At 45.1% G+C, this 27997-nt stretch overlaps 1 protein-coding gene across 1 annotated transcript in view; it reads left to right on the forward strand.

Annotated features, from left to right (window-relative positions):
- LOC139420492 (transcriptional activator GLI3-like) overlaps positions 1-27997 on the forward strand; it is a 171477-nt gene that overhangs the window by 65008 nt on the left and 78472 nt on the right. Inside the window, exon 3 of the mRNA XM_071170697.1 lies at positions 20030-20281. Within this exon, the coding sequence (XP_071026798.1) occupies positions 20030-20281 (252 nt within the window). The remainder of the gene's footprint in view (positions 1-20029; positions 20282-27997) is intronic.

Consider the following 27997-nt stretch of genomic DNA (forward strand, 5'->3'; position numbering starts at 1 on the left):
TTTAATCCATGGGGGAGTTTGGCTGCTTTACCCCCTTTATATAGTAATCCTTTAATTGTAAGTATCTAAAAAATCCTGTTATTCCAAATTGTATGTTGCCTTTAGATCCTGAAAACTCATAATTTCCCCATTTTACACAATAGTACACGATGCCGTTATACCCTGATTAACCCACTTTTTAAACCTTTGATCATACGTTCCAGGTTTAATCATCATATGCACACCATCTCATCATCCTAATTCCTCTCTCCAATTTGTGTTTCCAGACCATATCAAACCAAATATCTAACATGAATGTTGTTATTGGGTCCAAAATGCCCTCCATGGTCTTAAATAGTTCCCTATCTCCCACCAAAGTTTGGATTGGCTTTCCTGTTATACTTCTCTCTATATCCTTCCAACTTGCACAGTGATTTTTATCACACCAGTAAACTATGGATCTGAGTTGTGCTACTTATAAATATTATCTTAGGTTGGGTAATGCCCCCCTTCCTTTATTTTTGGGAAGTTGCAATGTGCAATATCTAATCCTAGGTTTCGTACCATCCCAAATAAATCTCAATATCAGTTTGTCCCATACTCTAAATTGACTTTGATGTATTATAATTGGAATAAGTACAACATTCTGGGTACAATATTCATCGTCACTACTTCTATTCTGGAGCTGAAATCCATTGGCAGTATGGACCATCTCTCAGCATCTCTCTTGATATCTAAATGTATATGGTTGTAGTTAGCTTTATATATCTTTGAGGTATTTTTGGTTAAATTCACACCCAAGTATTTAATTTATTTAGAATTCCAGTTCAAACCAAATTTGGGCTTAATTTTTGGAGAAAGGAAATAGTTAAATGTGAGGATCTGCATTTTATGCACATTCCATTTATATCCAGAATAATGACCTCTAATAGATTCATAAGCTTAGGGAAACATGCCTCTGGCTTATTCAAATACACTATGACATTGTCTGCAAATATTCCAATCATATGTTCCAAGATTGTGTCAAGGCACAGATCTGGGGAAGGGTACCAAAACATTTCTGCAGCATTGAAGGTCCCCAAGATCTCAGTGGCCTCCATCATTCTTAAATAGAAGAAGTTTGGAACCACCAAGACTCTTCCTAGAGCTGGCCGCTCGGCCAAACTGAACAATCGAGGGAGAAGGGCCTTGGTTAGGGAGGTGTGTTGGGTCATTGTCCTGTTAAAAACAAATGATTGTCCCACTGAGCCCAAACCAGATGGAATGGCGTATCGCTGCAGAACGCTGTGGTAGCCATGCTGGTTAAGTATGCCTTGAATTCTAAATACATCACAGACAGTGTCACCAGCAAAGCACCCCCACACCATAACACCTCCTCCTCCATGCTTTACGGTGGGAAATACATATGCGGAGATCATCCGTTCACCCACACCGCACCTCACAAAGACACGGCGGTTGGAACCAAAAATCTCCAATTTCAACTCCAGACCAAAGGACAGATTTCCACCTGTCTAAAGTTCATTGCTCGTGTTTCTTGGCCCAAGCAAGTCTCTTCTTCTTGTTGGTGTCCTTTAGTAGTGGTTTCTTTTCAGCAATTCAACCACGAAGGCCTGATTCTCCCAGTCTTCTCTGAACAGTTTATGTTGAGATGTGTCTGTTACTTGAACTCTGTGAAGCATTTATTTGGGGTGCAATTTCTGAGACTTGTAACTCTAATGAACTTATCCTCTGCAGCAGAGGTAACTCTGGGTCTTCCTTTCCTGATGTTCTTCATGAGAGCCAGTTTCATCATAGCGCTTGATTGTTTTTGCGACTGCAATTGAAGAAACTTTCTTGAAAGTTCTTGAAATTTTCCAGATTGACTGACCTTCATGTCTTAAAGTACTGATGGACTATCATTGTTCTTTGCTTATTGAGTTGTTCTTGCCATAATATGGACTTAGTCTTTTACCAAATAGTGTTATCTTCTTTATACCCCCTTACCTTGTCACAACACAACTGATTGGCTCATGAAGCTGGTTGAGAGAATGCCAAGAGTGTGCAAAGCTGTCATCAAGGCAAAGGGAGGTTACTTTGAAGAATCTCAAATATAAAATATATTTTGATTTGTTTAACACTTTTTTGGTTACTACATGATTCCATATGTGTTATTTCATAGTTTTGATGTCTTCACTATTATTCTACAATGTAGAAAATAGTCAAATAAAGGATAACCTTTGAACGAGAAGGTGTTCTAAAACTTTTGCCGGTAGTGTATTCTCTATGTCTGTGTTTAATTTGTCTAGTTTGTGGATCTCTTATCTTATATCTTGTATTTACTATCTGTTGTTTGCATATTTCACCTTTATCACCTTTAATCTCCTCTATTTGTCATTAATTACCTTAATACTTTCAAAATGAACTGAGTTTTGAATAAGCATCTCCACCCTTTTTTTGTGTTTCTGTTTAAAAGAGCTGGGTTTTTAAAACCTACTTTTCAGTTTTTCATGTTCCAATTGTGATAAATATGTTTCTTGGAGGTATATGGCCTGTGCTTTCTCCTTTTTTATTCTTGCAATAACCATACTTCTCTTAATAGGATTGTTCAAACCATTCACATTTAAGGACACCAACCTAATGTCATTCATCATATGTTACATTATTTTTGTACATCAAGACGGTATTGGAACCCAGGTAATAAAATCATTTAAACCCTGAACATCTGGATACAAAATCTCAATAAAATAGACCTCCAAAAAATGGGTTGCCCAATGCAGCCCTCCCCACACACACCCTGTGTTGTTCGACGAAAAAAATCCACGCACTTTCTAGCAGTGCGGAGATGGCTGAAAATTCTCCCTCTGCACACTCTAGCTATGACCAGTTTCTGACTCACACCCACTGGTCTTGGTTACTATTCAAAAGAGTCAGTGTTCCATTTGCAAGATTCCCTTCGTTTGTGAGTTTCCAAATAAAACTTTATTGTGGTTAAAGTAAACAGTCGGCCTTAAAATTGTGTCAGTATGTTAGTCAATTGGCCTTAATCCTCAAGTTACCCTATCCAATGCTGGGTTATAGCCTATAAACAATGACAGTTTTAGTCCCAAAACAAATGAGCCGGGCTGATGTTACAGGCTGTTTGGCTAGCTACAAATTGGTCATACCGGCCCAGCAATATGATAGCCAATCAGCCAGCCATAGTTGCTATTAATCTACCCTAGCTAGCTAAACTGCCATCTATAGATGTTATCCACCTACCTCATATTTCAGCCCTAGGAAATTCCTCACACCCATTTTTACAAATCACCTATGTATCCTTAGAATTAGGTCTCAACTTGAATTCCTGCAATCTGTCCCTTGCTCGTTGTACCGTCTCCTCTCCGCCCCCTCCCACACGCCTTCAAGTCAACACTCGTTGTAGTTGTCCCTCACTAGTGATACTGTTGGGCACCTCCTCTCCTCCGGCCGGTACCTCGATAATGAATCCCCTGTTCCTCACGAGCATCCAAGAGGGCGTAGTAGTCGGACGTGTGTTTGTCTTTTCCCGTCTTGTCCCATGGAAATAGTCGGTTTCATCATTTTTTTCCGTCTCACTTTCCACCTACGATCTAAATATACTTTCCTGCAACCCGCCTCACCCAATGTGGTACGGATCTGCTATTTTTATACGTTATAACTTGAACCCCCATCAGAAGCTAGTCAGCTAACTATCTACTAGCTAGAAGTCACTGCTAGCCACGGCTAGCGATCTTCACCTTTAGCTCGGACACCAGCCAGCTTTAGCTCGGTCAATACCTGACAGTCTGCACAGCGCAATATCGGACTGCTTTTCTCCACCACATCACTGGATTCCTGCCTGAAGCTCTGGGCCATTACACCGGATCATTGCAGCTAGCTAGCTGCAACCGAGTGGCTACCGCTGGCTAACGCCTCTGTCCCGAAGCAAGCACCAGTTAGCCTTGAGCTAGCCTCGAGCTAGGCCCATTTTCCGGCTAGCCGAAGAGCTATACCCGCTAATTCGTGGGCTACAATACCTCTTTTGCCAATTGGACTGGACCCTTTATTGCCGACACGGAGCCCTGCCCATCCATCACGACTGGTCTGCCGACGTAATCGTCCGATGGGATTTCATCAGGCTTTTCCGTTGCGATGTCGCCGAAGACCCATCTGCTAGCCCCGGCCCGCTACCTTTCTGAATCGCCGTGTCTTCAACTCGCCTAGCATAGTAACCACTACCGAACGCCTCCCGGACTCACTTTTGGCTGCTCATTGTACCCTATGATCACTCTGCTACACATGCCTCTCTATAATGTCAATATGCCTTGTCTTCTGTTGTTTCGGTTAGTTATTGTTTTATTCCACTGTAGAGCCCCTAGTCCAGCTCAACATGCCTTAGATAGCTCTTTAGTCACACACCCCACACATGGGGAGACCTCACCTGGCTTAGCTGGTCACTCAATGCCTAGGCTTACAACCCTCTGTACTCACATCCTACCATACCCTTGTCTGTACATTATGCCCTGAATCTATTCTACCACACCCAGAAATCTGCCCCTTTTATTCTCTGTTGCCAACGCACTAGGCGACCAGTTCTTATAGCCTTTAGCCGTACCCTTATCCTAATCCACCTCTGTTCCTCTGATAATGTAGAGGTTAACCCGGGCTTTGTAGCCCCCAGCATCACAACTATTCCCCAGGCGCTCTCATTTGTTGACTTCTGTAACCGTAAAAGCTTTGGTTTTATGCATGTTAACATCAGAAGTCTCCTCCCTAAGTTTGTTTTATTCACTGCTTTAGCACACTCCGCAAACCCTGATGTCCTAGCTGTGTCTGAATCCTGGCTTAGGAAGGCCACCAAAAATTCTGACATTTCCATCCCCAACAACAACATTAACCTTCAAGATAGAACTGCCATAGGGGGCAGAGTTCTGTCATACTATTCAGGTCTGTGCCCAAACAGTTTGAGATTCTACTTTAAAAATGCACCTTTCCAGAAATAAGTCTCTCACTGTTGCCGCTTGTTATAGACCCCCCTCAGCCCCCAGCTGTGCCCTGGACACCATATGTGAATTTATTTTCCCCCATCTATCTTCAGAGTTCGTACTGTTAGGTGACCAAAACTGGGAAATGTTTAGTACCCCGGCCGTCCTACAATCTAAGCTAGATGCCCTCAATCTCACACAAATTATCAAGGAACCTACCAGGTACAACCCTAAATCCATAAACATGGGCACCCTCATAGATATCATCCTGACCAACTTGGCCTCTAAATACAGCTTTGCTGTCTTCAACCAGGATCTCAGCGATCACTGCCTCATTGCCTGTGTCCGTAATGGGCCCACGGTCAAACGACCACCCCTCATCACTGTCAAACGCTCCCTAAAACACTTCACCGAGCAGGCCTTTCTAATCGACCTGGCCCAGGTATCCTGGAAGGACATTGACCTCATCCTGTCAGTAGAGGATGCCTGATGGTTCTTTAAAAGTGCTTTCCTCACCATCTAAAATAAGCATGCCCCATTCAAAAAATGTAGAACTAACAACATAACCCTTGGTTCACTCCGGATTTGACTGCCCTTGACCAGCACAAAAACATCCTGTGGCGAACGAATAGCCCCCACGATATGCAACTTTTCAGGGAAGTCAGGAACCAACAGTCAGTTAGGAAAGCTAAGGCTAGTTTTTTCAGACAGAAATTTGCATCCTGTAGCACTAATTCCAAAAAGTTTTGGGACACCGTAAAGTCCATGGAGAATAGGAGCACCTCCTCCCAGCTGCCCACTGCACTGAAACTAGGAAACACTGTCACTACCAATAAACATACGATAATCGAGAATTTCAAGATGCATTTTTCTACGGCTGGCGATGATTTCCACCTGGCCTCCCCTACCCCGGCCAACAGCTCTGCACCCCCCGCAGCAACTTGCCCAAGCCCCCCTGCTTCTCCTTCACCCTAATCCAGACAGGTGATGTTCTAAAAGAGCTGCAAAATCTGGATCCATACAAACCAGCTGTGCTAGACAATCTGGACCATCTCTTTCTAAAATTATCCGCCAAAATTGTTGCAGCCGCTATTACTAGCCTGTTCAACCTCTTTTTCGTATCGTCCGAGATCCCTAAAGATTGGAAAGCTGCCCCTCTTCAAAGGGGGAGACACTCTAGGCCCAAACTGTTACAGACCTATATCCATCCTGCCTTGCCTTTCTAAAGTCTTCGAAAGCCAAGTTAACAAACAGATCACCAACCATTTCGAATCCCACCGTACCTTCTCAACAATGCAATTAGGTTTCCGAGCTGGTCATGGGTGCACCTCAGCCATGCTCAAGGTCCTAAACGATATCATAACCGCCATATATAAAAGACAGTACTGTGCAGCCATCTTCATCGACCTGGCCAAGGCTTTCAACTCTGTCAATCATCAAAATTCTTATCAATAGCCTCAATAGCCATGGTTTCTCAAATGACTGCCTCGCCTGGTTCACCAACTACTTCTCAGATAGAGTTCAGTGTGTCAAATCGGAGGGCCTGTTGTCCGAACCTCTGGCAGTCTCTATGGTGCCACAGGGTTAAATTCTCGGCCGACTCTTTTCTCTGTATATCAATGATGTTGCTCTTGCTGCTGGTGATTCTCTGATCCACCTTTATGCAGACGACACCATTCTGTATACATCTGGCCCTTCCTGGGACACTGTGTTAACTAACCTCCAAACGAGCTTCAATGCCATACAACACTCCTTCTGTGGCCTCCAACTGCTCTTAAATGCTAGTAAAACTACATGCTCTTTAACCGATTGCTGCACGCACGTGCCCGCCCGCCTAGCATCACTACTCTGGACGGTTCTGACTTAGAATATGTGGACAACTACAAATACCTAGGTGTCTGGTTAGACTGTAAACTCTCCTTCCAGACTCACATTAAGTGTCTCCAATCCAAAATTAAATCTAGAATAGGCTTCCTATTTTGCAACAAAGCCTCCTTCATTCATGCTGCCAAACATACTAAAACTTACTATCCTACCGATCCTTGACTTCGGCGATGTCATTTACAAAATAGCCTCCAACACTCTACTCAGCAAATTGGAAGTAGTCTATCACAGTGCCATTCATTTTGTGACCAAAGCCCCATATACTACCCACCACTGCGACCTGTACGCTCTTGTTGGCTGGCTACATATTCTAAACCCACTGGCTCCAGGTCATCTATGTCTTTGCTAGGTAAAGCCCCGCCTTATCTCAGCTCACTGGTCACCATAGCAACACCCACCCGTAGCACACACTCCAGCAGGTATATTTCACTGGTCATGCCCAAAGCCAACACCTCCGTTGGCCACCTTTCCTTCCAGTTCTCTGCAGCCAATGACTGGAACGAATTGCAAAAATCACTGAAGCTGGAGACTCATATCTCCCTCACTAACTTTAAGCATCAGCTATCTGAGCAGCTTACCGATCACTGTACCTGTACACCCAACTACCCTCATCCCCATATTGTTATTTATTTATTTGCTCTTATGCACCCTAGTATTTCTACTTACACATCATCATCTGCACATCTATCACTCCAGTGTTAATGCTAAATTGTAATTATTTCGCCACTATGGCCTTTTTATTGCCTCACCTCCCTAACCTTACTTCATTTGCACACACTGTACATGGATTTTTTCTATTGTGTTATTGACAGTACGTTTGTTTATCCTATGTGTAACTCTGTGTTATTGTTTTTGTCACACTGCTTTGCTTTATCTTGGCCAGGTCGCAGTTGTAAATGAGAACTTGTTCTCAACTGGCCTACCTGGTTAAATTAAGGTGAAATAAACATATTTTTTTAAATGTCCTGCGCTTCCTCGACCACACTGCTGTTGGCCCCCAAACTCCCAGGGGACTCTCATCTTGTCCATGGGGGATTGAAAGCGTATTCCTTTGTATTGTATTGACAACAACGGATCTAGGGGATAGATCAGCGCTTGGTTATTGAGCAAGTGCTCTCTGGATCTGAAGAGCTGTGTATGTCGGCAGAGAATGTTTGTTTTTGAGTAGACCTTCTATGAATTGGTACATATCTCGTTAATGCCGTAAATATAGATATTGTTGCGCCTGGACCAGCCCTCAAGATCCATCAGCTTCTCCTGTATTCGTCATTGTTGTTTCCATAACAGGAGTAGAGCTTCGCCAATTTCCATGTTTTGTTCATCCAGCCGTCTCATCCATGTCTCTGCCCCTTTCAAAGCTGTTCTTGGGGTGTGAATTTCCTCTTTAGTTTCCTGGAGCCTCACTGTAAATTTGTTTTAATTCCGCTAACTCCTTCTTTATATCCTTCTTCATCCTTGAATCTAGTCAGGTTCCCTCTCATTTCGGTTCTAAGTTTGCGGATTTCTCTGCTAACATTAATCAGCATTTCCTTCGCCGGGTTCCTCTCCATTTCAATTTTGTTGTTGTCATCTTGCCTTGCTTTATGAGGGCCGTGCATATCTTCATCCATTTCAGCTTTATCCGACTCTTTAACTCATGGGGTGAATTATTTTCAACTGCCCGGGAGCTTGTTTTCTACATGGCCATTCTGTCGCTCGCCAACCAGGACGTCGTGGTGGACCATTCTTGATGAAAAACCCAGCAGTGTTGCAGTTCTTGACACACTCAAACTGGTGCCCCCCCCCCCCCCCCCGGGTCCACTACTGTCAAAAGTTAAATTAGCGTGCTAGCCTCAGATACGAGTTAATATGCATTTAAACGGGGTGAGGGGGTATGGAAGGTGCCGGGACAGTTGGCGAGCAGGTGCCTTTGAAATGTCTACTTATCCCTCTGACTAGTAATTAGCACTGGCTAACTCTCTTAATATTCACACACACATGCACACACACACATTTATTTTTATTTTTTTATTTCACCTTTATTTAACCAGGTAGGCTAGTTGAGAACAAGTTCTCATTTACAACTGCGACCTGGCCAAGATAAAGCAAAGCAGTGCGACACAAACAACAACAGAGTTACACATGGAATAAACAAGCATACAGTCAATAACACAATAGAAAAAAAAGACAGTCTACATACAGTGTGTGCAAATGGCATGAAGAGGTAAGGCAATAAATAGGCCATAGTAGCGAAGTAATTACAATTTAGCAAATTAACACTGGAGGAATAGATGAGCAGATGGTGATGTGCAAGTAGAAATACTAGTGTGCAAAAGAGCAGAAAAGTAAATAAAAACAATATGGGGATGAGGTAGGTAGATTGGGTGGGCTATTTACAGATGGGCTATGTACAGCTGCAGCGATTGGTTAGCTGCTCAGATAGCTGATGTTTAAAGTTAGTGAGGGAAATATGTCTCCATCTTCAGCGATTTTTACAATTTGTTCCAGTCATTGGCTGCAGAGAACTGGAAGGAAAGGCGGCCAAAGGAGCTGTTTGCTTTGGGGATGACCAGTGAGATTTTCCTGCTGGAGCGTGTGCTACGGTTGGGTGTTGTTATCGTGACCAGTGAGCTGAGATAAGGCAGAGCTTTACCTAGCATAGATTTATAGATGACCTGGAGCCAGTGGGTCTGGCGACGAATATGTAGCGAGGGCCAGCCGACTAGAGCATACAGGTCGCAGTGGTGGTTGGTATAATGGGCTTTGGTGACAAAACGGATGGCACTGTGATAGACTGCATCCAGTTTGCTGAGTAGAGTGTTGGAAGCTATTTTGCAAATGACATCGCCGAAGTCAAGGATCAGTTGGATAGTCAGTTTTACGTTAGTATGTTTGGCAGCGTGAGTGAAGGAGGCTTTGTTGCGAAATAGGAAGCCGATTCTAAATTTAATTTTGGATTGGAGATGTTTAATGTGAGTCTGGAAGGAGAGTTTACAGTCTTGCCAGATACCTAAGTATTTGTAGTTGTTCACATATTCTAAGTCAGAACCGTCCAGAGTAGTGATGCTCGTCGGGCGGGCAAGTGCGGGCAGCGAACGGTTGAAAAGCATGCATTTGGTTTTACTAGCGTTTAAGAACAGTTGGAGGCCACCGAAGGAGTGTTTATGGCATTGAAGCTCTTTGGAGGTTAGTTAACACAGTGTCACAGGAAGGGCCAGATATGTGCAGAATGGTGTCGTCTGTGTAGCGGTGGATCAGGGAATCACTTGCAGCAAGAGCGACATCGTTGATATATACAGAGAATAGAGTCGGCCCGAGAATCGATTCCTTTGGGGCCCCCATAGAGACTGCCAGAGGTCCGGACAACAGGCCCTCCGATTTGACACACTGAACTCTATCTGAGAAGTAGTTGGTGAACCAGGCGCGGCAGTCATTTGAGAAACCAAGGCTGTTGAGTCTGCCGATAAGAATACCGTGATTGACAGAGTCGAAAGCCTTGGCCAGGTCGATGAAGACGGCTGCACAGTCTGTCTTTTATCGATGACGGTTTTGATATCGTTTAGTACCTTGAGCGTGGCTGAGGTGCACCCGTGACCAGCTCAACAAACGGATTGCACAGCAATTCGAAATGGTCAGTGATCTGTTTATTAACTTGGCTTTCGAAGACTTTAGAAAGGCAGGGCAGGATGGATATAGGTCTATAACAGTTTGGTTCTAGAGTTTCTCCCCCTTTGAAGAGGGGGATGACCGCGGCAGCTTTCCAATCTTTAGGGATCTCGGACGATGCAAAAGAGAGGTTGAACAGGCTGGTAATAGCGGTTGCAACAATGGCGGCAGATCATTTTAGAAAGAGAGGGTCCAGATTGTCTAGCCCAGCTGATTTGTACGGGTCCAGGTTTTGCAGCTCTTTCAGAACATCTGCTATCTGGATTAAGGTGAAGGAGAAGCTGGAGAGGCTTGGGCAAGTAGTTGCGGGGGGTGCGGAGCTGTTGGCCTTGGTTGGGGTAGTGCGGAGCTGTTGGCCGTGGTTGGGGTAGCCAGGATTTTAGCATGGCCAGCCGTAGAGATGCTTATTGAAATTCTCGATTATCGTAGATTTATCGGTGGTGACAGTGTTACCTAGGAGGTGCTCTTGTTCTCATGGGACTTTACAGTGTCCCAAAACGTTTTGGAGTTAGTGCTACAGGCTGGCGTGGTTACACGTGGTCTGCGGTTGTGAAGCCGGTTGGACATACTGCCAAATTCTCTAAAACAATGTTAGAGGCGGCTTATGGTAGAGAAATTAATATTGAATTATCTGGTGATAGCTCTGGTGGATATTCCTTCAGTCAGCATGCCAATTGCATGCTCCCTCAACTTGAGACATCTGTGGCATTGTGTTGCGAGACAAAACTGCACATTTTAGAGTGGCTTTTTATTGTCCCCAGCACAAGGTGCACCTGTGTAATGATAATTCTGTTTAATCTGCTTCTTGATATGCCACACCTGTATGGATTATCTTGGCAAAGGAGAAATGCTTAATAACAAGGATGTAAACAACATTTGAGAAAAATAAGCTTTTTGTATATATGGAACATTTCTGGGATCTTTTATTTCAGCTCATGAAACATGGAACCCAAACCTTATTTTTTTTTTTTCAGTTTAAATGAATATAGTGGAAATTGCCTTTGTTATTGCCTTTGTGGTTTTGAGCACTGATCAAATGCATCTCCTGGGTTTGATCCTTAAAAGAAAATGAGCCAAGGTGCCCTTTGACTGAAATTATTAAACATTCTAAAAGGCATGGACACCCATGGCCCAAACCATCACCGTGCATTTTAGCCAGTGCTTGTAGCTCTTTGACTAGAACATCACTGCTTCTTCACAATGTGCTCCTGATGAAATGGGTTGAGGGGCTGTAGAGAGTGCTCCGTGCCCCAACGGTGGGCCTGCATCAGGCCCCTGATGTGTGAAAGGTAGTCAGTGGGGATTGGAGTGGGGTTAGGCACAGCCCTGCTGTGAGGCTGATTTGAGCACAGAGAGCACAGAGACAAGGTAAAGTGGAAGAAGCTAGCTTTCTTTTGATTCCTCCCCTCTATTCCCTCTGCCTTCTAGGCCAGGGTTTCCCAAACTCTGTCTTGGGTCCCCCCATGGGTGCAAATTTGTTGGGCGGGGCAGGACTGAGTATGGGAAACCCTGCTCTAGGCTATGGCCTGTGACTGAGAGCCAGGGGCCCCTGGTAGGGCCCCAGAAGAACCCCAGCGCCAGAGTGTGGGACTCCAGGCAGAAATAAGAAATAAGACAAGGACTAAAAGTTACAGAGGGAACTCTGGCGTATTGCACAGTTGCACACTTTTGTGTGGTTTCCACATTGATTTTATAGATTGGTAATTGTCTACTTTTCTCTGTTGGTATCCTGAAAATAAATATTATCAAAGTTATATTCATACATCTATGATTTGTGATTGATAAATGGGAAGATGGCCAATAGTCTATTGTCCATGATGCTACAGATCATGGCTTGGGAGGTTAAGAGAACAGGTTGTTATCTGATGGTGTGCTAGTGTTGTGACATTCGACAATGACCCGTTTCCATGTGAAAGACACTTGAAAAAGTTCCGTTAAGACTCAGTTACCTTTAACACAATACACAACTGAACTCTGTTGTGGGAGATGCCACTGAAGCTCCCTCAGCAGGGGTTAAAAGGAAACATTCTTGCAAAAACCTGCATCCTATAGGACAGCTAGCCAAGAAGTTGATCAGAAAAACACAGACAATTGCACTTATCCATGCTGATCACTTCTCTTGTTGTGTTTGCGATTCCTCCTCTCGTGGAGTTTGAAGGTTCTCTCTCACTCTCTTTCTCCTTTCAGCCTGTTCTGCTAATCGTAAATTATTCCCTCCGTCTATAGATAGCGCAGGTGCCAGGTACAGCAAGCTCTCCCTAAGCCGCTTGGAGAGGTAGCTGCTGCGCTCTTATTAAACCCTAGCCAGCTGCTGTAATTTCTCCTCCTTTCATTGTTAATTGGGTAGTCTTGAGTCTTTTTGCCGGGAGTTGATTTACAAGAGAAAGAAAAAAGATGAGAGAGAGAAAGATTATTGCACAGGAGGAGAGGAGCTTTGAAGAAGCGTTTTGTGTTTTCCGTCTGCATCCTCCACTCCTCCTCTCCCCCTTCCTCCATCGGGTTCTCCAGCCAAACCCCATCACCACGCCACCGACAACATGACTTGCAAAAATGTGCAGGTGGAGGAGAAAAGTTGTGTTGCTGCTGGCACTTGTTCAGAGGCACAATGAATGACACCTCCTTAATGATAAAGGTTCCGCCCAACAAAGCCGGTTCAGTGTGTAGAATGTGCAACAATGTGCAAATGCCCCTTCGTGATCCTCTGACTGAAACACATGTAGTAGCGTAAGGCGAAAGAGACTACTAAAATCATCTTGTCTGTAGGGTACCAAGTCAAATGTCTGAGAGGCTGGAGCAGATTGGCACTCCAACCCTTGTTATACACAACGGCTACTGCCTTTGAGAAACACTAACTCCCTCCGAAGCAGACAGGCTTTTTGTCTTCTCTCCCTCTCATTACTTTGAATTAGCCAGGCACCCTTAACTTCAGCCCCCTTGTCCCAGGGCCCAACTCTCTATATCTCTCTCTCTTTCCCCTCCTCAAAGGAATTGGCTCCTCTCCACTCCATACCTCATTATAATTTAATTTTGTCATTTGTTGCATGAGTTCCCTCCTCCTTTATGCTCGGCCATTAAAGGCCCTCCCCTGCTCAGGCATGGGGCTTCTCTAAAGGTATCCAGAGCAGCCTTTTACATTGAACGGCCCCAGAATAAAAAGGGGAGAAACCTGGGCATCAGGATTTAATGACCGGCTGGCTGGGCGAGAAAGAGAGATCGAGAGAGAGAGAAAGTGAAATAGAAAGTGAGAGCATGTGAAAATGAAGAATGAGAGAGGAAGAGGAAAAAGTGAGTGAGAAGGTGGGTAAGAGAGAGCACTAGGCTCCATTATAGTGGCAGAGAAAGCCCCGGAAATACTAGCGTGCGCTCTGATCAGGACGACAGTGAGCACAATTACCTTCTTTTCAAATCCTTCAGTGACACTTCAGGAGGAAGGTGGACTTTGAAACTTGAAAGGTAGGAGCTCACTTTCAACCTCAAACGCGAGCAGGAAAGGGCTCTGAAATTTGTTCAGTGCTCCCCATCCACCATTAGCTTGTTTCTTCCTCTCGCCTCCAGGCATTTAAGCGCTTTTTGAAAAGATGTTAAGAAATTCAATCACCATAGAGAGACCAGGACAGTTCTTTTTTCATTTTTTTTGTGTGTGAGGCATGCTTCCCCTTGGTCCACTGAGGACCGGCTTGCTGCTTTGTGTTGTTGGTGAATAGACCTGTGAATCGGTGGAGGAGAAGAGGACGGGATGGGGGCAACGATGGGAAAAAGGGGGGGAAATGAAAGAGAAATGAAAAATGAGGGAAGGAAGAAAGAGAAGAATCCAAAAGGGTCTGTTTGAGGCTGATGATGGTCAGGGTTGGAGAGGTGCTCCTGAAGTTCAGGCTTTTCAAAGTGTTTGCAGACACCTGTGTCCTCCACATCAGAGCAAGAGCACTCAGTACCACCGCAATGGGTGAGAACGCTGACTGGAAAGCCTCTGAGCTAAATTGTATGCTCCAATCTTTTTTTTGCTTTACATTAACTTTACAGAGTACCAGGACATTTTAGCCCAAAATCTGGTTGCCTCTGCCAGGAGGCTGAATCTTGGCCGCAAGTGGATCTTCCAGCAAGACAATTAACCTCAAGCACACATCAAAATTCACAAAGAAATTGTTCACTGACCACAAAATCAACATTTTGCAATGGCCCTCTCAGTCTCTGGGTTTGAACTCCTTTGAAAACCTGTGGTTTGAATTGAAGAGGTCAGTCCATAAGCGCACACGAAGGATATCAAGGATCTGAAAAGATTCTGTATGGAAGAATGGTCTAAGGTCCCTCCCAATGTGTTCTCCAATCCCTTAAAACATTTAAGAAAAAGGCTCAGTGCCGTTATCCTCGCAAGGTGAGGTATTGAAAACAGGGGTGCCAATAATTTTAACCCATATCTTTTTGAGAAGACAAGAATATTACTTGTTTAACAAAATCGCTTTCTCTGAGCAATTGCATTAGAATAAAATAATATAATTTCCTCTTTTTTTGAGCATTCAATATAGTTAGGTATTTGTATTATTTATTTTATACAGTCTATTGCTTATTTTTATCAAGTGTGGCGTTTTGGACCTGATTGTAAGAATCATTATCAGTAAACTGCACACGTGAAGCTCAGAAGGGTTAAAATAAAGTCAAATAAAATCTAGCCAAGTTTTCCAGCCATTTTGGTTGGATGACATTAGAACGGGATGTAAATATAATAAGCCTTGGAGTATTCCTCCTCTTTCAGCATCACCATTCAAGTGTTAGTTGTTGACCTTCTGCTGCCCAGTGTTTGTTAAACCATTTAAGGTGTTACAGTTGAAGTTGGAAGTTTACATACACTTAAGTTGGCGTCATTAAAACTCGTTTTTCAACCACTCCACAAATTTCTTGTTAACAAACTATAGTTTTGTGCATGACACAAGTAATTTTTCCAACAACTGTTTACAGACAGATTATTTCACTTATAATTCACTGTATCACAATTCCAGTGGGTCAGAAGTTTACATACACTAAATTGACTGTGCCTTTAAACAGCTTAGAAAATTCAAAAAAATCATGTCATTGCTTTACAAGCTTCTGATAGGCTAATTGACATCATTTGAGTCAATTGGAGGTGTACCTTTGGATGTGTTTCAAGGCCTACCTTCAAACTCAGTGCCTCTTTGCTTGACATCATGGGAAAATCAAAAGAAATCAGCCAAGATCTCAGAAAAACAATTGTACACCTCCACAAGTCTGGTTTATCCTTGGGAACAATTTCCAAACGCCTGAAGGTACCATGTTCATATGTACAAACAATAGTATGCAAGTATAAACACCATGGGACCACGCAGCCATCATACTACTCAGGAAGGAGACACGTTCTGTCTCCTAGAGATGAATGTACTTTGGTGCGAAAAGTGCAAATCAATCCCAGAACAACAGCAAAGGACCTTGTGAAGATGCTGGAGGAAACAGGTACAAAAGTATCTATATCCACAGTAAAACAAGTTCTATATCGACATAACCTGAAAGGCCGCTCAGCAAGGAAGAAGCAACTGCTCGAAAACCGCCATAAAAAAGCCAGACTACGGTTTGCAACTTGCACATGGGGACAAAGATCATATTTTTGGAGAAATGTCTCCAAAAATAGAACTGTTTGGCCGTAATGACCATCGTTATGTTTGGAGGAAAAAGGGGGTGAGGCTTGCAATCCAAAGAACACCATCCCATCCGTGAGGCATGGGGGTGGCAGCATCAAGTTGTGGTGGTGCTTTGCTGCAGGAGGAACTGGTGCACTTCACAAAATAGATGGCATCATGAGGTAGGAAAATTATGTGGATATATTGAAGCAACATCTCAAGAGATCAGCGAGGAAGTTAAAGCTTGGTCGCAAATGGGTCTTCCAAATGACCCCAAGCAGACTTCCAAAGTTGTGGCAAAATGGCTTAAGGACAACAAAGTCAAGGTATTGGAGTGGCCATCACAAAGCCCTGACCTCAATCTTATAAAAAAATTGTAGGCAGAACAGAAAAAGCGTGTGCGAGCAAGGAGGCCTACAAACCTGACTCAGTTACATCAGCTCTGTCAAGAAGAATGGGCCAAAATTCACCCAACTTATTGTGGGAAGCTTATGGAAGGCTGCCCGAAACATTTGACCCAAGTTAAACAATTTATAGGCAATGCTACCAAGTACTAATTGAGTGTATGTAAACTTCTGACTCACTGGGAATGTGATGAAAGAAATAAAAGCTGAAATAAATCATTCTCTCTAGAATTATTCTGACATTTCACATTCTTAAAATAAAGTGGTGATCCTAACTGACCTAAGACAGGGAATTTTTACTAGGATAAAATTTCAGGTATTGTGAAAAACTGAGTTTAAATGTATTTGGCTGAGGTGAATGTAAACTTCCAACTTCAACTGTATATGCTGAAATAATTAACCCATTTTAGGTGGTAAACGCTGAAATAAAGAACCCATTTAGATGGTATGTCACGTTTCAGGTATGACCCAGATGCAGACAGTGTCGAAGAACCAAAAGTGTATTTCTAATACAGGGGCAGGCAAACAACGGCAGGCAGGGGTCAATAATCCAGAGAGGGTGCAAAAGGTCCAGAACGTCAGGCAGTCTCAGGGTCAGGGCAGGCAGGGGTCAATATTCCAGTAAGTTGGGGCAAGGTACAGAACAGCAGGCAGTTTCAGGGTCAGGGAAGGCAGGGGTCAATATTCCAATAAGGTGGGGCAAGGTACAGAACAGCAGGAAGTCTCAGGGTCAGGGCAGGCAGAGCGATAAAAAATGGGAAGGGCTAGAAAACAGGAGCAAGAAACAAACACTGGTAGGTTTCACGAACAAAACGAAGTGGCAACAAACAGAGAACACAGGTAAAAATACACAGGGGATAATGGGGAAGATGGGTGACACCTGGAGGGGGGTGGAGACAAGCACAAAGACTGGTGAGTCAGATCAGGGTGTGACAGGTATAGACTGAAAAAATAGACACCCTTAAGGTGGTATACGGAAGAATGATGAACCCCCCTGACTCAGTTCACCATGGCGAAGTAGAGGGAGGAGGGGAATGGCGTGACACTGGTTTGATTTTACTATTATCTGCTTGACATCTCAGAGACATGAGTGAACAGGGCTGGATTTCACTGAGAGAGAAATAGATAGAGAGGTGGAGGGAGGGAGAGAAAGAGAGACACCCAACTGGGGAGAGGGGAAGAAGCCAAAGTGAAAGATAGGAATGTAGTGTAATAATATCTTTGGGAATAATGACCACAGTATTTTGTCTCTAGAAAGAGTTCATATACACTGTTTAGCTGGGCTTGTGGGAGTTTGGCTTCACTTGCAAAAGTCCAAAGATTATTGCTACAAGCACATTGTGTATGTCAAATCTATGGAACTCATACATAAATAAACTAGAACAAGAACCAGAAACTTATCCCGGGTCTACTATAGATGCAAGGTCTTATTCCTGGCCTCTGCACTGTGTTTGCTGGATGAGTATTCAGTACATATAGGCCCACACTCCTCTCAGCAGCACTATCCTTTGCTCTATTGGCTCCCAGCACAGTTTACAGTCGCGACTTCCTTCCTTAAATCCAATTCGTGCGAGAACATGAACCCTGAAATCTGAAATCCCTTTATGTTAATATTGCGCTTTGCCAGAGAAGACCCTATTAATCCAGCTTTAACAGCATAAATGCCATTATTCCCTTAATAAGATCAGGGGCTGTGCAGTATAGGATTAAATACTTATATCATAACTGACACTGTCAGTTCCTGCGGATGAGAGCGTGAGCCTCTGCTCTCTCACTGGCTTGTCAGTTCCGCGTTAAGACTTGTGGAATTTGCTGCTCCGAGCGCCGTGGCGCCATTCGGGGCATGGCTGGGCCCTAACGCAGGTAATGGATGTGGGAGAGTGAGAGGAATAAATGACAGACCCGTGGGTCTCTCTCTTTCTCTCTTCTCTCTCTTTCTCTCTATTTTCGTGCCACTCTCTCGCTACTGTAGCGGCCAACTCGGGGTGCTCGGGGTAGCGCTCTTTAATCGAGCCCTCTCTTCTCCTCTTAATTGGCTTTTGGAGGGCTGCAGTTCATAGGGGGGCCTTGCAGTGCTAGGCTGGTAAGTGCTACAGAACCTTTGGCACCGGCACCGCAGCACTCTGCCAGGGCCCTCAGTGAGACATTTAAAAGAGAGAGACGGAGAGAGAGAGACAGAAACAGGCTGTGGGTAATGGGCACTGGACCGTGCTGATCATCAACAACCACAGTGAAATTAGAATCAACCAGGAACTTGGACCAGGGGAGATTTCCCAGCAGCGTCTAATGAAGTGAATCTGTTGCTCAGTCAGGATAAACTTGGTGGACTCTGGATCTGGTAGAGGAATATTGATAGAATCGTATGTAACTGAATCAAACTGCCTCCGCAATAGCTCTTAATTGCACAAGGCTAGAGCTGCCAGTGTAAAACTTTCAATCGTACAAAGCATTTACCTAAAAATATTCAGCTCTAATAATTTATCATAATCATACTATAGGTTCTGATGATAGGAATAATCTCAGACCAGAATTTTTTTTGTCCAGAGTATCTGCTCTTTAAGGACTACTCCTAATAAGTCTGTACAGTATCACCCACCAGGTCAGGGGCCAAGCGACCCCATGAAGGCCAGGGTCAGTGTTTAGGTCAAACTCAAGTCTTTCCAAAGCAGATCAGCCCTTGAACTCTCTTCACTTTTATCCCCACAAAATCTGCCCAACACACTAGGGATAGCTTCTCAGGGGAACTCTCCTTTCCGTCTCTCCATTTCTCCTCTTAATTTCTCTCTTTCACCCTGAGAGAGAAAGAGAGCGAGAGATTACTCTGGAAGACGGGGGGTTGAGGAGGAGGAAGAGGAAGAGGGGGGGGGGGGGGGTTGATACTACCCATGAGGCTGGTTAATGGGCAGTTTGGAATGCAGGCGAGAAGACCCGGTTGCTTTCTCCATGGGAATCCATTTATTTTATAAAAAGAACAGAGCTGCCTTTAAGATCTGACTTGTGGGAATCGCTCCCCCTCTGACTGTGGCCACGATGCAGGGGGTTGGGTTCGTTTAGTTGGTGAGAGTACCAGAGATGAGTCCTATAGGATGTATCTGACTGCTGCTTGAGAACTCAAAAGTTCAGATGTCTCCTATGGAGGCTAAACCCAGGTGGATTTGCGTATTTGGTTGGTTGCAGGTGTACAAAACAAATCGTACTGCCCCTCACAGGAGTATGCTACTTGATCTTACTTCTTTCCCATGTCCATGGGTGTCTTGTCTTGTGTTTGTGTGTGCGCATACTCTGAGAGGTAAAGAATTTCCCTTTGTCGGCAGCAGCCGTAAGTCTCTGTTATGATTCTACTGACAGTGAAACCACTGTCACAACCAAATGGATTTCTGTTTGTGAAGAATTAAGCAGCCTTTCGACTTAGTATCTTACAGTATATTTCAATGTACCGAGATCTATGCTGTATCGTCAGTAAATATGGACTCCTATTTTTACCAAAATATATAATTTCACCCTCTCTCTCCCCCCTGTTCCCTTAAAGAAGATGAGCGATTGGGCACGCAGTACCACCACCACCGCGAGAGGCGCAACGCCATCAGCACCCAGGCCTCCACGCCTGGCACCCCTGGAAGCAAGCTGGGTGAGGAGTCCTCCACGTCCACAGAAGAGCGCCCCCCACTGGTAAAGAAAGAGCTGCACAGCTCACTGCCCCACCTGGCGGACCACGGCCTGCCCTATCGCGGAACGCTGTTTGCCATGGATCCCCGCAACGGATACCTGGATTCCCACTACGGTGAGTACATAAAAAAATGTGTTTATGAAGTCAAAAGTAGTGGGTACATAGCTAGTTTGTGTCAGCAGGGCTTTAGGTCATCAGACAACTTGAATTGCCTCAGTGATTTAGTAAATTGATGGATAATTACATAAAACCTAACATACAATATTTTCGGGGGTTAAGATAGAACATTTGGCCTTGTTCTATGTATATTTATGAACAATATACTGTCATTTGAGTGAGGCGGCAGGCTCAAGGACTTGCATGTAGACCCACCCCCCCACCCCCCAACAGTGGCACCAAGGTTCTCTCTGTACAGTAATAGGTAAAAGGCAGGGCTGCTAGTCGCTTGATTAGGCCTGACGGATCAGCTGCTTTCTCTACCTCTCTCCCTTCCTCCCTCTCCTTTTCTCTCTCCCTAATCCTGTCTCTCTCTTTTGCTCGCTCTCTGGGAAGTTAGTATGTGGAGCGTTCAGCGTAGCTTCTTAATTCTCTCATTAGGGGCCTGCCTGAGCACAGTACTCCACTTTCACTCATCAACACACACATCAAAGCCCCAACACAACACTGCACTGCACAGTCAAACCACTCTCACTACCCCCTCGTCTCCCTTCTCTCTCTCACTGGGACAGAGAGAGTGTGGGGAAGGGGGAGGAATAGAGTGAGGGTGATAGAGTGAGGTAGAAAGATACTGTTGATATGAAAAGAGAAGGGAGGGACATGAGGTTTGAGGGAGAGGGAGAGTATGATAGAAAAATCAAATATTAGAGAGAGAGAGGAGTGAAGGAGCCGTGGTTAGAGAGAGAGTGAGAGAGGGAAATAGAACAAAGGAATAAGAGAAAGATGCAGTTATAGAATGAGAGACAGATGAGTGGAGAGCGAGGGGGGGGGTGTTTAGGAGGTCAATTTCGTGCATGTGCGTGGCCTCCGGACAAGGATTTGATGTGATGGCCTGTTTAGTTTCGCTAAATTGCCTGCGAATTGAGCCTGACCGAGTAGTTTTAATCTGTAGGCTGTAATGAAAAGGTCTCTCTCTCCCTGGCTCCGGCTTTGGTCCTTTAAAGTAGCTGTATGTATTTAGTTCATTAGCCGGCATCTCCTTTGTACGCACTGGTGCGTACATCCACCACAAAGCTACAGTACTAATGGGAAAGGTTACTTAAATTCGGGCCCAGGGTCTGTTCTTTGGCATAGCCGACAGGATCCTCGCAAGCAGAACATTACTGTCGATTACAGCCCGGTCTTAGCTCAGCATGACTGCCACTGTGTGTGTGTGTGTGTGTGTGTGTGTGTGTGTGTGTGTGTGTGTGTGTGTGTGTGTGTGTGTGTGTGTGTGTGTGTGTGTGTGTGTGTGTGTGTGTGTGTGTGTGTGTGTGTGTGTGTGTGAGAGAGAGAGAGAGAAAGTGTGTGTGTGTGTGAGCACTGGTGGTAGAAGGTTCCAGACCACTGAAGCCAAGGGAAACTAGGGGCCGTGGTTGGGGTGGCTTGTGGTTGGGGTGGTGGTTGGGGGTCACAATAAGGGGTGGCAGTGCCTCGGGGTAGTGCTTAAAAGTCACAGTCAAATGGAGAGTTCAGAAGCAGTAAGAAAAGTCAAAGGGGCCATAGAGCCTGAAAGCGCTCCATTCTTTCTGCAGAACAGGCAGTGGATGGAGAGAGTCATACCGCTATTGGGGCGCACTGTCTTCCATTTCTCTCTCAATCTCTCTCTCTCTCTCTCTCTCTCTCTCTCTCTCTCTCTCTCTCTCTCTCTCTCTCTCTCTCTGTGTGACTCAGATAATGATGAAATATTAATTCCATTCCAATGTTTTACCAGAGGCTGTATTTAACAGAATTTAGATGCCTAATGGAGCACATGTGGAAATGCCAAGGCAGTTTTCCTCTGAGGGTGGAGTGTGCTGTAAATGGATGTCGTTGGAACGTGCCCTCACCCTGACTCAGTTCAGAAAGAGTTACGACCAGAGGTGAGAGAAAGGAGCAGGCCGGGGGCTGTGTAAAATGGCTTCCTCTGGTACCAGGTGTGGGGAACACGAGGTGTCCCTGAAGGCGCCTGCCGGTCGGCTGGTCCCATTCTGTCTGATTGGCCCATGCTCCAGGCCCCTAGGCTCCTAATCCGCCGATGGCCCCTTTGAACACGAAGCCCCATGGCTCCACCACTGCTACCCCCAGAGGCTGGGAAGTGTGAAGAACATTGATCCCTGTGCTTGGTTGAGCACCCCCTTCCCGCCCATCCTTCCATGGTTTCACTCCACCAACACTCCCCTCTCCCTGGGGTCTCTGACTGACTATCACCTTCCTAAATGTATCCCAGGTGTGTGTTGTGCATGTGAGGGTGATGGAGAGGGAGTCCTGGGTCTTTGTGCTGTGCTTGCAGAGTGCGGGGCGCTACACGACCTGGCCACGGCTGACAGCCAGGTAAATGTGATTACTCTTCCCGCTGGTGTGTTGTCAGTGCTTAATGCAGCTAAACACGCCGGCACCTGCAGCCTCAAGCGCACTTGGACTGCTGGGTTGTCATGGTTGTCGCTGTGGCGGCGATGAGGTAGAAGAGTGGGGGGACAGCCCTTTCTGTGCTCTATCCCACTCCCCTAAGGACTCTGTGTTTATTCTCACCTGTACACCCACTTGCGCACATCAAGAAGGAGGCATTAAGAAAAAAATAGCCCCTATTACGTGCATTAGCTAAATCGCAGTGATGCATAGAGTCTAAGACTCTTTTCTTGGGCCAACACTGGATAAGTGTCCATATCCCGCTTACCACAATACTAATACGTGGAGCTTTTGCTTGGATAAGGAGGAGGAAGCTTTGGGGAGGAGGATGAATGAGAAACTTGAGTTTTTAAAGATTTGTGTATTGCGAAGGAGATGTGTATTGTGAAGGCGTTACCATGGCGGCACTAGCGACATCTGTTTACATTGTGGGCTTATTAGCTGGTCAATGGTCCTCAGCAACAGTGGAACACTTGCTGGAGTTCCGTCTGTTGTCTCCGCTTACTCTCTCCACCGGGATCCCTCTTCTTCCTCCAAGTGTTTGTCTTATTCTTAAACACTTTTTCTTCCTTCCCCAGCCAGTCAAAACATGTCCCGTTACGGGATTGTAAGCACATTCTCTTCAATGGACAGCTTTCTTATGTTTCTTTCCAATCCTAGCAGTATTGAAACATCAGAAAAAAAATTGTCAAAGGAAGGCGACTGGGGAGGGTGGGAAAATCACTAAGCTTTTACCCACCCTCTCACCCTCCCCAGCACTAAGTATGTTGGTTGGTTCCTCAATGACCAAGGCTGCTTGGTGGTTGTGTGTGTCTGTGATGACACAGTAGTAGGTCATTATGTGGACCGAGACAGACTTTTATAGCTGAAGTATACGTGGGCCTATATCAGCCTTATACAGTCTGTCATCTGCAGACTGATGGAATCAAGATCAAGATCCTAGGCCAAGCACCACCAGCTGGTAATCCTCAGACCAAAACCTTGGTCATGTCTCACCTCTGAGACCTCTTAGACCAGGGCTGCTAAAGCCATAGCAAGGTGGAAGTAGAGTACAAATTGATGGCTGGTCTAGTGGATGGTTTGGATACCATCAGGCTATATCCCTTAAAACCTTGCTCTTTTTGGCCAAAGCTCTGACAGAAGTGACCATTACCTGGGATTGTGGGGAGCCAGCCAGCTCTCAACCAGACCCAGGGCGTATGGATAGGGGGGTGGGATGATCTCCAGCTCCAGACAGGGGTTAAGTTAATTCAGGTATACTGGTCCGTAACATGGCAAGTACTGGGTCCACGTCAATCTGTCTGCCTCTTTATCAAACTACAGCAGCTGATCAGTGAACTGAATGAGCTGGCTGTCACAAAGTTAACGACTACATTACTGCTCTCCCTGATTCAGAGTCAGAAGTATAGGCCCTACAGTAACTATAGGAAAGATTTCCTGACACAGAAAAAAGTCGCGAAAATAACCCACACTGGAAAAGTACTTTATAAAGCATTTCCTCGCTCAAGGAGGCCAACTTTCTGGGTTCCACATTGGTTCCTTGTCACAGGTTTTGGCAAAACAGTTTCAAGCACTCCTCCCCACAGCAATTATAATACAGAGGAGTGGGGGTGGTGGCGGGGATGCACTGGGAGACATGTACCCATTTCAAGAACAATTGGGGGGGGGGAGAAACCCGTGGGGAACCCGGGGGCCACCCTACAGTACAGGCCACGGAAAGGAATCTCTTCCATCCACCTCCTTTGATTATGAAAGAGAAACATGGCTGGGCAGCTCTTGAATTAGCTCCGCAGTCCAGCGCACCAGGGATAATCGCTGTGATCCCCTTTTATACAGCTTATTACAGGAATCTCACAGTATAATGCGGGTAAAGTTTGAAGTGGTCAAAGAAAGACACTTTCGCTCTTAAGTGAAGGTCAGGCTTTCTTGCATTTACTCTTAGTACCACAGAGCCCGAGAACGTGCGTGAATTGCATTTTTTAACAATAATGTTGTTAATAATATTGTTACAATAGCAATATTCATTTGGAGTGGCTCAAAAAGAATGAGAAATATCTTAACAAATGAGTACTCGGCGTTTCTTTATATCATTCATGCAACATCTGTCTGTGTTTTGAACCCCCTTGTCAAATTAAGAATGGCTAATCGGTCAGAAAACGCGCAGAGGCATCACATGCCTAAAACAATAGGCGTGCTTTGAAGTGGCGAAGGCTTAAAAAATAGACTTGCAGCATGTTTCTCTGACTGTCCGTAAGGATACGTCACCACGACAACTAACATCAACAAACACACCACCAACCACAACAATAACGCCATTCAACATAATGTCCATAAAGACATGAGTGCAGGCAGGAACAACATGAGGCTCATGGGTCTTCTCTTCCTATTCCTGATGTTTTTTAAACCATGACATCTTGAGCCTTTTCTTTTCTCTCCCTCCTGAAGGGAATAAGAAGCAGGATAATCACCCGGTGTGGAGTGGGACAGTCACACTCATTTCATGCCTGCCTATATGTTTGTTCACTGTAAGCAAATCTCACCGCCCGGCCTTGTAGCACAGCGATTTGTGTCCCTCTTTTCATAGAGTTAGCACCCTTATCCCTTCAACCAACCCCCAACGCCTCCCTCCCTCCCCCCTCTCCTCTCTTCTTCTCTCTGGAGGATGGACTGTACCTATTATTCTATAGGAGGAGGGGGCTGAGACATGCTGGGTAATTAACATGTTTCCTCTCAGCTCCGTTACGGGCTGGAGCAACTAAGTAGACTAGAGTACATCCTCTTGTCCATACCACAGGGTAGAGACTTAAAAAGAGAGAGAGAGGGAGAGAAAAAGAGGCAGAGAGTAAGAGAGAGAAAGAAAGTGAGAGAAATTAGAGAGAGAAAGAGGACTGGAGAAAGGGAGGAAGAAAGAGAGATGGAAGGGCAAAAACGGGAGAGAAGAAGTGCCAATGAGAGAGAAAGTGAGACTGGAGAAGGAGAGTAAAGGAGAGAGGAGTAGGAGGGTGGATGTAACAAAGCAGAAAATGAAGAGAGACATAAAGGAATGGGAGCTCGAGGAGGTCAGGGCCATCATAGGCTTAGTGTTTCCTTCAAAGATGGCTGGGACAGGTGGCAGTTCCAGACAATCTCGCTCCACAGAGCAGCATCCTCCCAGGAGGAGATAAGGGATTCCTCCATCCATCCAGTCCTCTCCTCTCCTCTCCTCTCCTCTCCTCTCCTCTCCTCTCCTCTCCTCTCCTCTCCTCTCCTCTCCTCCATCTCCTCCTCTCCTCTCTCTCTTCGGCTCGGCTCCCTCAGCCGGGGCTGCTTTGATGTGGCTCGGTGTGAGCAGTTTGAGCTTAGGCTCATGGCTGGGGCCTGTTGGACCGCTGGGATGCTGCAGGGGCCTCCGGGAGCCAGACTCTCTGCCTCTCTGGCCCGGCTCAATCAGCGTTGCTTTCCGGTGCCCGCAACTTTCAGGTCTCATTAAAACACTCCGGCAGCGTTAATCCTCGTTCAGTTTTTACATGGCGCCCCTTCTTTCTCACAGGCACAGGAACCATGGGGACCCCAGGGCGCCGCCTGCGTGACAAAATGCTAAAATATCACTGTGACACCAAGTTCCGCTCTTTTCTCTTCTCTTCTACACTCCCTCGCTCCTCTGTGTACAGTATTGCATGTTCTACTCTCCTTTTCTTTTCTCTTCTCTCTTTGGGTGCAATCGCTCCTTCTCATTGTGTGTTCTCCCTCTCTCTCTCTCTCTCTCTCTCTCTCTCTCTCCCTCCATTCCCTTGATAGTACCTAGCTCTGGTTGTAAGTCATTCAGGATTATTTTTGGTGGGGGAATTTGTTGACAAGAGTGGAGTAAATGGATTACAAGTTGTCCTTGTTTTTGGGAGGGGGGAGATCAGGCTCGGCTTTGAGTAAGGGACAAAGAGAGAAGGGGGAGAGAAAGAAAGGGGGTGAAGTGAGGAAGAGACAGAAATATAGGCCCATGTGGAGAGAGACAGAGAAAGACTTGGAAGAGTGTGAGAGAAAGAGAAAGAGAGTGAGAGAGCTACAGAGAGTGTTGTGGTGCGGAGGGGAAGAGCCAGGGTTGTAATTGGCCCAGAGGTGACGACCCCAGTCATTTGTCTGCTTGCTGCTTGCTGTGAATCTGCGTCCCAAATGGCACTCTATTCACTAAAATGCACTACTTTTGGCTAGAATCCATAGGTATCCATAAGTAGGGAATAGGGTGCCATTTGGGACACAGCTCTGGGTTTCCCTTTTGCGTTACACTGCCTGGTGTGACCCACCGTTTCCTCCATTAGACACCCATAATGGACAATAGATATAGTCTACTTAGAGAGATTGTCTGTAAACAAGCATGAGCACTACATATGCAAATTCCTAACAACTTAGTTTGTTATGTGAATAACGGACAGAATTCTTGAATCTTGAATATCACGTTTAAAAAAATTAAGAAATCTATCAGACCGCAGAATAAATCAACACAATGTAAATGTAAAATGTACATAACTAATGAGGGAAATAGATAGTAATAAATAAACCATGTCTACTAAGTTCCTAGTTTTCTCCTAAACTGTCCCCATAACACATGTGGACATCAACTTGGATGCCCTTGGCCACAGTCATGCTGACCAATGCCATGTTGAATCCCAACCCTGCTCACTAGCTAGCTACTTTCTCTCTCGGTGGGTTAGAATTGAGCTAGGTCCGAGTGCCTCTTTCCCCTGCCGTGCCAGGCCTGTGTATTATTAGCCTTACAGCCAGAACAGCTGTATTAGCCTCAGTCATTGACTCTCACACAGCAGAGTTACTCTCCTACACGCTGTCATGCTGGGTCAGCCCCAATATGACCTGCCGTGGGGCCAAGGGGGAGCTGCACCGTGGGGATATCGAAGCTATGGAGGGTCAATCCAGAGTGGACCTGCATCATTAGGCTGTGAGAGAATGAAAGGATAGTGCACTTTCCCATTGACTCAGACTCACACCAGCCGAGACAGTTGGGATGTGAGCATAAAATACACATTTCCATTCAAGTTAATTGACAATAAAATGCATCTTATCTTATCATATACTTATAGTAGTATATATACACGATGTATTAGACATGCTTAAAACATATGTTTTGTGGACGGTCTGGCACAAAATGTTCCTATTTATTTTTTTAATTGCAGTTCGACTTTAAAAAAACACAGATCTGAAAATAGTATGGTCTCGGTCAGACCAATATCAATCACATGGGAATAAAACCCAAATAAG

This window comes from Oncorhynchus clarkii, chromosome 11 (genome assembly GCF_045791955.1).
Source record: "Oncorhynchus clarkii lewisi isolate Uvic-CL-2024 chromosome 11, UVic_Ocla_1.0, whole genome shotgun sequence".
Classification (NCBI taxonomy): Eukaryota; Metazoa; Chordata; class Actinopteri; order Salmoniformes; family Salmonidae; genus Oncorhynchus; species Oncorhynchus clarkii.